Source organism: Oryzias latipes, chromosome 4 (genome assembly GCF_053564925.1).
Source record: "Oryzias latipes strain Hd-rR chromosome 4, Olatipes_Hd-rR_3.1".
NCBI lineage: Eukaryota > Metazoa > Chordata > Actinopteri > Beloniformes > Adrianichthyidae > Oryzias > Oryzias latipes.
In genome coordinates this window covers 9,104,520-9,116,544 of record NC_136240.1, presented here as the reverse complement: position 1 = coordinate 9,116,544, position 12,025 = coordinate 9,104,520, and the positions used below count along the sequence as shown (strand labels likewise).

At 38.9% G+C, this 12,025-nt stretch overlaps 1 protein-coding gene across 3 annotated transcripts in view; it reads left to right on the top strand.

The window, feature by feature from the left end:
* The window catches only part of slc44a5b (solute carrier family 44 member 5b), a 33,175-nt gene that overhangs the window by 9,311 nt on the left and 11,839 nt on the right, over window positions 1-12,025 (top strand). For all 3 annotated transcript variants that reach the window (XM_004067820.5, XM_011473830.4, XM_078945731.1), the window contains exons 2-6: window positions 2,774-2,822; window positions 8,026-8,099; window positions 10,263-10,347; window positions 11,155-11,239; window positions 11,336-11,449. In XM_004067820.5, the coding sequence (XP_004067868.1) occupies window positions 2,774-2,822; window positions 8,026-8,099; window positions 10,263-10,347; window positions 11,155-11,239; window positions 11,336-11,449 (407 nt within the window). The remainder of the gene's footprint in view (window positions 1-2,773; window positions 2,823-8,025; window positions 8,100-10,262; window positions 10,348-11,154; window positions 11,240-11,335; window positions 11,450-12,025) is intronic.

Below are 12,025 nucleotides of genomic sequence, written 5' to 3'. Positions count from 1 at the left end.
GCAGGCAACATGTCCAAGTTGGCTGTGGTCCCAAAAAGGACCCAAAGGCTAAAGGTCAAAGCCACATCCAGCTCAAATTTCATTGTTCACAGACCCTTCATCAAACTACTAATGGGATGTTTTAGTTAAAAAAGGAAAATGTAAAGGGGCAGTGTGTAAGCCAAAACAACGGTTTGTTGCCTGAATGCAACGTCATGCCATAGAGGGTTCCAAAATTACTTTAACCATACGTCTCACATTTTGGTTACATTATAATTAATTCTGCTGCGACGCCTGGGACTGCATGTTTAAAGGGTTAGCTCAAATATTAGCTCATGTCTGAAGAGGTTAAAGAAAATAAATGAATGGATTTGATAAATCTATGAAACATTTCAAACTAAAGAATAATGTGTTTGATTCTTGCAGTTTTTTTTATCAGTTCATAAATCGACTGCATGGTCAGAGCTTTGGTTGCTCTTTTGAAATGACGCAGAGGATTTTCGCTTCTCTTACTGGAATAATTGGCAGCTATACGTCTCACATCAGTCGGGAATTCGGCAGGATCGGTCCCCAAGTTATTTGCTGCTCCACAATCTGTCTGTTCCCTTTGATCTCAGTGTGATTCCGCGTCTCCTCCATATGGATGAATTTCTTCTTCTCCTCTGCGGGGAAAACTGACATTGAAACCGTCAAATCTGAGGAACATCCGCCAAAGAAGACTTTGCTCGTCTGTGAGGACGTCTCTGATGTCCTGTTCTGAGGTTCTTCTTCGTCTTTGTATTGATGTCAACAAACAAAATCCTGAACATAAAAATAACTGAAAACATAATTTAAAGAAATCTAAATCTAAATCCATGTGTCATTTTTAGAAGAATCTGTGAAAGTAAATTGTTTGAATCTCTTTGGCAATGGAGGGTTTTTTGTTAACCACACCCACGTTCCTCATATGTTCATACTGTATGTCATATTGCTTTGTTCAGCTTGAGCCAGGGATTCATGTATTACATTTTCATATTTTGGTAAAAAATGTCACTTTTGCAAGATCGTCATACTAAGCGTTAAAAAATCTACAAAGTTTAAAGCCAACATTTTATTCCCCGTCTCAATGACGCTTGTGGAGTTTTAATATAAATGTTTGATGGCGGCTTCTTTCCGCTGAGACATCAGAGGTCAACGTAACTTTGGTTGTAGACTTAAGCTGGAGGAAGATCGATTAAACAGAAGTAGTTTTTTTCCCATATTGTGTGAAAATGTGAAACTTTTACCAAATGTTCTTGTTTTGACACAAAATGGCCACCAAGGTGTAGGTCCTGTGGCCATCCCCCCCAGTTCCATCTGGTGGGGTGGGTGACAGCTCAAGTACATTCTCTGTCTTATTTGCTGTTGTTTTTTGCTGACAACAGCACTTTCTGAGGTGAGGAAAAATTTTGCTCACTTGCAGCTTTTACTCTGCTTCTGCCGTCAGACCCCTGTCTCAGAAAAACATGTAAGCGGGATGACGCGGGAAATAAAAGGGGAGCAGATTCTAGTTTTGAAATATTTTAGACTGCATTTTGAATCATAACTAGGAGCTTGTAGGCTTTGCAGCGTTTGGACTCTCAGAGCTGGTCAGACTGAGTTCTGTCATCCTCCTGGAGCAGTCAAAGACCCTCTCTGATCATCTTCTGATCTATTTTCAAAGCATTGCCAGTGGTCTTTTAAATATGATTATTGTTTATAATTATAAGAAATGATTATATTATTTATTATTATGACAAACTTTATCATTTTCTAGGATATAGTTTCTGCAGAGCAGCAAAAAACACGTTTTAACCTGCTGCTGATTGATGATTTGAATAAATAAATTTAATTTAAAGCCTAATTTTCTCTATATATGTCCTCCATCAGAAAAATACCACAAAAACACGTTAAAAACACTATTTCTGGAGTTGGACCTTCAGTTTCTTCCTGTTGGGAGAAATCCAGGACCTATTCAGGTGAAATTCGGAAGTGTTTTTAAGATCCTTGTTGCCAAATTTCAAATGTGAATTCTAATGTTTGGTACAGATTCTCCTTCCGTCTTAAAATGACAGGACTGCTCTGACATCTATGTTATTCTTTGAATGAAGAACTAAACCTTTTTTGTACCTAGACCCGGTTCTGCTGGCTAAAGGACTGATGCAGAAGTCCAAAGGCATTTACTCTCCTAGTTGCTGTTTTAATGGAATGAAGCAAGGTTTGGATCTGCAGGAATCAGAGCCTGGAGTGACAGCATGGAGCTTTTTTCTGTGCATGTTTACCTCTTTCATCCCAGAGCGCATCTTCTAATGTTTCTATGCAATCACATATCCAATTACTCACCAGAACATCACCATGTTTGAGACTTGCATTGATTTCACATTATTGGATGTACTGTTGTCTTTTACCTGGATGATGCAGTGATCATAAAATACAATTTTATTCGTAAATCTGGCTTTCCTTTCCGTTATTTATAAAGAGTTGGTTGAAATTTTGGGCAGATTGGCAGGTCTTCTGGTCTCTAAATTCCATACATAATGATTAACAGCTCCTCAAGGCCTCGTTTAACTCGGTTACAGCACTGCTTTGCTGCTTTTGCTCTGTGCACCAAGTGGAGAGTCACACTTGTTGGAGATGCATGGAAGTTGCAGCTGTTAAGCATTTATTTGTCTGTTGGGGGAAATAGAAAAACTCTGGGAGATGTTCAAAGTATTCATATTACATGTTTTTGTGATGATGTTTTATTGGAAATAGACGTCATTTTTAACGCTCTGCTGATTTATTTACTCTTTTACAGGTGAGCCATGCAAGTTTGACCCTAACTTCAAGGGGCCCGTTCAGAACAGGTATCCACTTTTCTTGTAATGGAGAAAGTTTTCAGAATCAAATCCAGTTTGGTGTAAAACGTGTTGAAATATTTCAGAATGGAGGTTTCAACACTTCTGTTATGATGTTAAACAGTTGTCATGATGGCTCAGTTATCCAGATTGCCAGACTGGTCATTAGACATTATCGACCTCCAACATTTCCACCCACATCCTTGCATGCATCACCTAAACGTGTGGTGAGAGTCACTCTGTGGTGCGTAAGCCGCCAAATGTCCGTCAGTCAGTCAGAGGACGGAATTTTTCCTGATGACGGCGTGAACAGGCTGCAGCTACAGACCTGAATATGAAAAAGGGGTTAAAAATTCATACGTTCCTTATGTTAACCTGAAAAAACTCAGAAAGATCCTAAACGTGAACAGAGTTTTTGAAGTTTATGGGATATGAGGGCTAGCACTAACTTGGGTCAAAAGCTATTTAACGGGAAGAAAACAATTTGTCAAGATTGATGAATTTACATCAGAAGCCAAAGAGATAAGTTGTGGTGTCCCACAAGGATCAATTCTGGGCCCGCTACTATTCAGTATTGACATAAATAACATATTTAATATTTTGAAACGTTTAAACTCAAATTATTTGCTGATGACACAAAGATATTCTATTCTACAGACAAGCATAGAAAACTTATTAATGTGGTAAACACAGAGTTAAACAAAAATAAAATCATGGATGAATTACAACAAATTATCTTTGAACCTAGATAAAACCAAAGTGACGTTTTTTAATAACTACAACGCCAATACTGAGCTCTCAGTTAAAATAAATAATGTCTTAATTGTAAGTGAATGAATGTTTTCTGAAGATAATCAATCATTTATAGGCCTTGGCTTTTGTAACTTGAAAAGAATCTATTGGATCAGAACCGGATTACAAAAAACTATGTAAAACTATAAAATGAATTAACTCAGTAAGGGTGGAATTATATAAGCTCGGTTCTTTCTGCTCCTTTTTAAGCAATAAATCAAGCTCTACTTAACTTTAGTTAATGATTTCTACATTTAATTAAGCAAATGTGATTTAAGTGTCTTTTTTTGTTTTATTTTCAGTTTTATTAATTTATGCATTTCCCCATCTCTGTAATGACTTTGATAAATCTGTGTACATTCTTTATTGCTTTGACTGCAATGCTTGAAATCAATCCAATCAATCAATTAATCAATCAATCAATTTTTCATTCATGGCTGCAGAAAGCAAAATCTTTGTCAAGTCATTTAGACATGGAATCATTTCTTCACTTCAGTATTCTCTCTTTTCTTTTTATGACTTTAATTCTCAAAGTGAATAATGTTCAAACAGTTTACTTTGTGAACAATGGCTGGTTTCAGTCTGCCCTCACATTTATGACTTCACTCGATAATTTGTGAAGATCCTGCAATAAATGCATGAATTTTAGTATAAAAGTGACATCAGTTACATGCACTTTTTCCAGGACTAATGTGGATTTACAGGGAATGTAGTGTTATGATATGATTGAGTATTAGTGCCTTCATGGAAGAAAAGAAAACAAATTACAAAACGTGATTAAAGTTGTAAAATTACGAGAAAAAAGTCAGTTTTACAAGCATAAACTTATTAGTTAAGGAGTCAATGTTTTACAATAAAATGGCATAATTTTATAAGTTGAGAATTTACATGATTAAAGGTATACATTTATGAGGCAAAAGTCTGTTTACTAATAAAAGAATTTGCAGGAAACTGAATTATTTTCATAGGATTCTTTACACACAAGGAGTGAATTTCTGGCACGCCATAAACCCCGTCGGTAGACGGTAGCAGAGGTCCAAATGCATTATGACACATACATTCCTCTGATAAACTGAAGCAGTAACGCTTTCTTTTACAGTACAGTACTTACAGTGTACTTAAGTGGTATTTACATGGTAATTATTGTGTAACGACTGGGTACTTACAGGGTATTTATGTGGTACTTTTTATGAAATTTACTGGGTACTTACAGGGTGATTACGTGGTACTTTTTATGGGACTTACGGGGTACTTACATGTTACTTTTTTGTGTCTACTCGGTACTTACATGGTACTTGCTGTGTATTTATGTGGTACTATTGGGTTCATACTTATGTGGTACATACTGGGTATTTATAATATACTAACTGGGTATTTACATGTTGTGCAAAAGTGTCTTTTGTTGTACTTGCCACATGTAAGAACAAGGTAAGTACAAATAAAGTACCTTGACCTTTAGGTCTGCACTCGCTGTATGTTTCATGGTATTTACCATGAATTTTTCCACAGAAACTACCCATTAAGTACACTGAAACTGGACTGTAAAAGAAAGTCAGACCTATTTCCACTCAACTTCATTGTCCTTTAAGTAGTAAATGCTGGGTGTGTTCACGTATTACCTTCCTGTACAGTGTATATACCCACTTGGTCTTCTGACTTTACCAAACGAGACAATGCAAACTTGTTGGCAAAGGTGAAGTAACTGCATTTTAAAAACATGTTCTGGCCTGATTACTTCTTGTAAGATGTGGCAAATTTAAATAGAAACAAGACAACAGTGAAAACAACAATCTTTAATATGATACACTTCTGCTGCATACAAAGTGTCATCACAATGAAATTTGTTTTAAGTTCTCAACAAACAGTAAAAAGCAGCATTCCAAAGAACAGATTTTTTCACATTATTTATCTTTTCTTCCAGAGTTTTGTGTTGTTTCAGAAATGATTCGCACTCCTTTGCATAGCTCATGAGTTTGTCACCCACCGTGAAAACAGGAAATGCCCCCAGATCCTCACCTTCTCCAGCCAAAGTCATTTCTGCAATAATTGCAGTCAAATCTATTGTATTTTTGTCTATATTACACTGGCGACACGTGGGGGTCGTGCTTTTTGTCCGTCAGAATTCCTTCAGCAAAGTTTGGTATTGGTGCAGGACTTCTTCAGGGTTTGGAACTACAAGAAAAATCACAATACAAGCTCAAATGAACATAAAAAGCACAATGACTTTGATTAAGTACAAAGTAAATTTTAGTTATTGAATCATTTCTGTAATGAGTTTGATAAATCTCTTTGAATTCTTTATTCCTTTGACTGCATTGCTTGAAATCCATCAATTATCTTCATTTATAAACATGATAGATTATTCACAACTTAACCTAACTTTTTTTTTTAAGAAAACGTTACCACTGAAGCCTTATGGCATCCCCATTAATGGCTGCATAGATGGATTTATGTGGTACCTATAATATGGAGGCTTACACCACCAGTTTTATATTTGAAAAAGTGTGGCTTTTTCTTGTAGGATTATAACTTTTTATTATAATTTTAAGACTTTATTATCGTGAATTAATTATGTTTTTTCTTTAACGGTGGCCCTTTTACTGCATTATATTATGATACATTATTTTGAGCCACTCTGGTTGTGTTGTTTTCAGACAAACAGACATGAAGATTTTTTAGGAAAGATTCAGAAGTTTCAGTTTAGGAACTCAAACATCCTGAAACCCTTACTGTCATCCTAGTGATGCAGTGTAGCTGTAAGTTCAGGTCAATGGTACGTAACATTGTCGCCCTCTTCAGATGTGGCCTCTCCTCTCTACAACCCTACGCCAACATTTTTTTAATTGAAATATCATTAAAAACTCTCGCAGACACAACCACACAATGATGCAAGGCACAGCTCTCTACAAAAAAACAACAAAAAAACATGTATACATGTATAAAAATATATAAATCTTTCAGCATAAATTAAATTTCAAGGCAATTAACAATCTGGACCCTAGATCAGTAACCATTTTGTAGCAGATTTACAAATGTCATCAGTAGAAGAATTTGAGTCCTGAATACGTTTCAATGAGGATTTGTTCAGTCTGACTTCATTTTTAAAGCACAGACCTTCCATGGACATGGACGACCCAAAAACCTGCAGCCCCCTCTTCCATATGAGGATGTTTTTACCTCAAACTGCGCCCTTTCTGTGTTAAACTCTAAACGCTGCAGTGCTGTTATGAGGGACTGCAGGGGGTCCATGCAGATACGATTCATCCCAGTGAGATCAGAAAAGTCATTTTCTTCTGCTGACTTTGGCAGCTTCCTTTCAACACTGACCTTTGCCTCAGAGGTGACTTTGTTTCACCTCTCCCCTGCTGCCCTTGCACTTTTCCTCTGAACATGTGTCCGAGTGAGGGCGTGAAAAGCGCCTGGCAGGAAACATGACACTTCAGGAGAGAGGATTTCAGCATGGAATGAGCCGCCATGAAGTCTGTTCCAGGTCTGGTAACTTATTTACAAACAGGATGAAAAGGGATTTAAAGATGAGGGAAGCTGCCATTGCTATGGCAACCTGCCGTGTTGAATGAAATGAAGCCATTGTCCTTTATTAATAGCATCTGAGCAACAGTGATACTGGAGGTGTAGCAGGTCGTCTTTTGACGTTTAAATCCGCAGCCGTCCCGGCGACACAGAGCTGTAACTGGAGCTGCTGCCGATCCTTTGTGGTCGGAGTTGTGCTTGTCAGGGAGAATGCGGCTACCTTATTCACTCCATCTTATTAGCTCTGTGGGCTGACGATCCCAGCTCATCCTGTTGTCCTCATATTAGCGAGTTAATCATGAGAGTGCAGACAGTTTATCTTCACAACTTACATTCTCCAAGAAAACTGGGTCAATTCTTCAAAAAAGAACAAAATGGATTCCCTGTCAGATCTCCAAGTCGACTTCAGCTGTAAAAACTGGAGGGAATGAAGCCTCAAGCAGGTGGCATCATGTGTGCTGAACTTCTCCCTGATTTTTCCACGAATCGAAAAAAAGTCTTTTTTGTGTGTAAGGAGGACAGGAAGAAGAGCTTTCCTCGAAGAACAAATGTGAGGTGCCCTTCTGGAAGCGCAGCCTAAAATATGGCTTTTAAAAAAAGCTACACTGCAGTCAGAGGAAAACTTGAAAAGGCAATCGTTGTGCCTGCGGGACAGAAACCCCAGGGGGGCGTTCAGGCGCTCATCAAAAAGTTGGTGAAACTGCTCCACTGTTTCTCTGGAGGCTCAGATTTTCACCGGTGATGCCTCCAAGCACAGACGGCCTCTTCATCTGAAACTGCAGCGGGATAATGTCCCACCATGAAAACATGAAACTCCTCTAATTGAGGGGAAGTCCTGATCGTCTCTTCTGGGATTGACCTTTCTTGGTGTTTGTGCTTTCATCCTCAGGAGCTGCACTGATGCATTCTGGTGCGCTTTCTTCGTCAGCCTCATCCTCGGCTACATCGCTATGGGCACCGTGGGTGAGTCCCCCACGTTACATGTGATAACCGCCAAAAGTCTCCTGATGCCGGTGAGGTTTGGAGTACTTGCTGTTCTCTCTCTGCAGGACAGAGCAGCTCTCCTGACAACACCATAACATTATATTTCATGTAATCATTTACAAACACGGTCAGGGTCTGCAACCTGAGGCCCTGGAGCCATGTGGCTCTTTTATCCCTCCATTGTGGCTCTTTGGCTTTCAATCCTTACAATTTACATGAAGGATGGGTTTGTAGTTTTAGGTTTTGATTTAGTTACGTTTTCATTTATGATTCGATTTTTAACACGTCAGAAAACTGAGCAAAATAATGGTAAAAAGTTCAATCTGCTGTCAGAGTGGTTTATCTTTAAAAATAAGCTTGAAGCACATATTCTTAGCTATGTTTGACTCGACTCTCCTGCATTTTTATTTCACCTAAATTTGCTGCAACAGGAGGATCTTATTTTATTGTGTTTTACTTTGAAATCAATTTGATGTTCTGCTAAAATAAAAGAAAGAATTTTTTTTTTTTTTTAAAGAAAATCACTTTGTCACTATTTTTATTTATCACTATATTTCAACAATTGTGAATATTTAAAAACCTTTTGGCTTAATAACCACAAATACAAAGCAGATTTTTCAAAAAGGGGGGGTGAGACATTGCAACCCTCCCTGGACTTTGGTCCATAAGAAAATGGTTCAATTGGCTCTTTGACTGGTAAAAGTTGCAGACCCCTGATCCATGGTGAAACACGCCAAAGTCTGCAAATAGAAAAGTTCAAGATTTACGTGGTGGAAGGATCGTATCACAGGATCACGTCAGACCAGATTTTATTTTATTTATTACTTATATTTACATCTATCCACACAGAAATAGAGCTAAATATGTTGCATTATAGCAATAATTTACATCCTTAGAGTCTTGACAGGATAGAACAAGAAGGTAACAAGATCAACAGTTCAATAGTAGAAGGTTAAAAATCAATGTTTCCTGGACTGGTATGTTTTCAATCAATGTTTGCAGTGAGTTTTAAGAGTTTGTAACGTGGAACATTCCCTTATGGAGAGTGGGACGCTGTTCTAGATGGTACTGACCTTTACAGGAAGAGGGATATGTCCAAAGACTATTTTTTTTTATTGGATCCATCGTCTGTATCTTAGACCTGGACCAGTGTGACGTCATCTACAGAAAACGGCTCCAACAAAATCAAGTCAATTCAGTTGTCAGTTTCTTGCAATACAGACGCGGCCACCTAATTTTATTGTGGTGTCTGATTGGTCAGTTTATAACTTGAATAACTTGAACTACGGAAAAATATTTAAAAAATGAGGATTATCAAGAAGATATTAAAACATTTATCAGACCAAGAATGTTTATTCTGACCAAGAGAATGACTGAGTAATAGCTGTTGATTTCTCTATAATAATAATAATAATAATTGATACTTTTTTTATTCCACAATGGGGAAATTTTTCTCCGCATTTGACCCATCCCCTGGGGGAGCGGTGAGCTGCAGCTGAATCGCGCTTGGGAGGCAGTAGCGTTAAGGGTCTTGCCTAAGGGTTAATTGCTCGCCATTGATAGGGTAATTGCCCCAGTACCATCGTTCATTGCCCTCTTGGAATCGAACCCTGGATTCCTGTGTGGTAGCCTCTCACCTTCCCAACAGAGCTACCCAGCCGCCTCATAGAAGCCTATAGAAGTCAATGGAATTTTGGTTTGTTGGAGCCAGCAGTTATGTCTTGTTTGCAACGCAAGAGGGGTGGGGTCACTCAGTCCACTTCTCAAATACAGACAAATGACGGGACCTCACAGTCCTCTGGAGAGGAGGTCCTGCTCCTCAAACTGTGATCTTCCATGAAAGGCATTCATGGATCTATTTGTCTGACAGTGGATGCATCAGAATGGAGCAGAGCAGGGAGCTTGTGGCCTGCGCCCATTGTAGATTTTATATAACAACAACAACAAGCTTTTTCAAACTGCATATTTTAATCTGCTCCTGATTCACCATGATTTGAATAAATAACCCTCAGACATCCTAATCTTTGTACTTCTTTATTAGGATCTGGAACTTTAAAACCCTTCCGTCTAAAACATGTAATTCTAGGTTCTCTGACATGTTTTTTTCTGCAGCTGTGAGTAAATGATGTTGGTTCTTTGCAGCCTGGATCCAAGGGGACCCCCGGAAACTTGTTTATCCGACTGACAGCCAAGGACAGTTCTGTGGCCAGGGGAACTCCTCCAATGCGTGAGTAGAAATAATCAAAAATGTGATTTTCCAGGTCATTGTTCAGCTTTACATGTTCTGCATGTTATCATGTCGTACGTGTGTCAATAAAGCCATAGTCATATGGACCCGGATCAGGGTTGACCCAAACGGGTTCTGTGGGTTTTTGGGTTGTTAGGGTTCATTGAGGGTCATAGAGAGGGCGGCAGCTGTGTCTACAGTTAACTTGAGGCTCGTACGGTCAACTGAAAGGACGTCATGGAAATGGAACGTATTGTTGTGCATGTGGTAATTGTATCGTGAAGTATTTGTAAGGAGAAGGAGAGAGGGAATTTTACTTCTTTTTCTTTTCTTACTCTTTACTAGCGCATATCCAACAACTACAGCTGCAAGAGTCTTGGTGTGAAATTTCAAAGTGGTGCAAATCTTGCTCCAGGCTTTTTCTCTCACAGCTGTAGTCCGATATATGAAAGAATTGGTGTCATCGAATTCCAGCCAAGCACAAACCGCAATTATTCATTCCCCTTTGTGATCAATATTCCAACGGTTGGTACTTTTGTTAATAAAAAGAGTTCAAGTCCTGGTTTGACGTTCAACGTGGATTTTGTGGATGTGTGTTTTGTGAGCCCAGAAATGGTCGTAGGAACTTGCATGGACGCAAGAGTTTTGAACACGGAAGCCCGTAACGGGCGTTTCTATATACATTTTTTATTGGAAGTGACTGGTTGGACACACGTGGCCGGTGGCGGTGTGAACATAGCTTAAGGCTCAAGCAGAATACTGCCTTGTTCCTGCCTTCAGTGAAACTCTCTTTCTGGGTTTTCACAGAAACAAAGCCATATTGTTCTACTTCAACATGCTAAAATGTGCAAGTCCCACCATCTTAATTGACCTGCAGTGCCCTACCACCCAGGTAAGAGCATTAAGGAGGGGTTTCCATGCTGCACGCTGTGTATTTTCTTCACCTTCTTCACCTGATTAGACTGATGGACCCCGTTGTCTCCCACAGCTCTGCGTCTCCAAGTGCCCTGACAGATTTCTCACTCTTTTGGATGCACGGAACACCAACAGCTGGAAATATTACAGACAGTTCTGTAAGCCTGGCTTTGAGATCGGCAGGAAGGTGAGGGGTGGTTGTCCACTTTCTGTCATGAAGTGCTTCGCTGTCAAACAAATCACCTGGCTTCTAAATTTTTTCACAGGAAATGAAGGTTAGATTAAATACAAAGGCCCAGTCTAGTGTCTCGATAGTTGAGGAGCTGATTGAAATGTGCATTGATCGTCAGGTTTGGTCTGCTGGCAGCAGGTCAGCGTCTCTGACGTTGGCATGAAGTCTCAGTCGGAGCTGTTGTGTGGGAGCTCCTCACAGCTCAGTCATGCTGTTTGGACTGAATCACACTTTTTCCTGTCTTCTATGAAAATGATAACTCAAGCAGGAATCAGAAAAACTGGAACTTGTTGGCATTTTTATTTTTTATTTTTTATTTTCTCCATTTAAAGCAGAAATGTGACGCACCGAATGAAGACAATAAAGTCCCACTTCGGTCATCTTTTGATGTATTTTTAGCATAGATCCTTTTAAATTTTGTCCGCTTATTAAAACCCACATAACTCCATTAATGAAGGATCAAACTGAATAAAGAAAAACAACATAAAACTGAGCTGGAAAGAACATGTATTGCACGTGTCTTTCAATTCT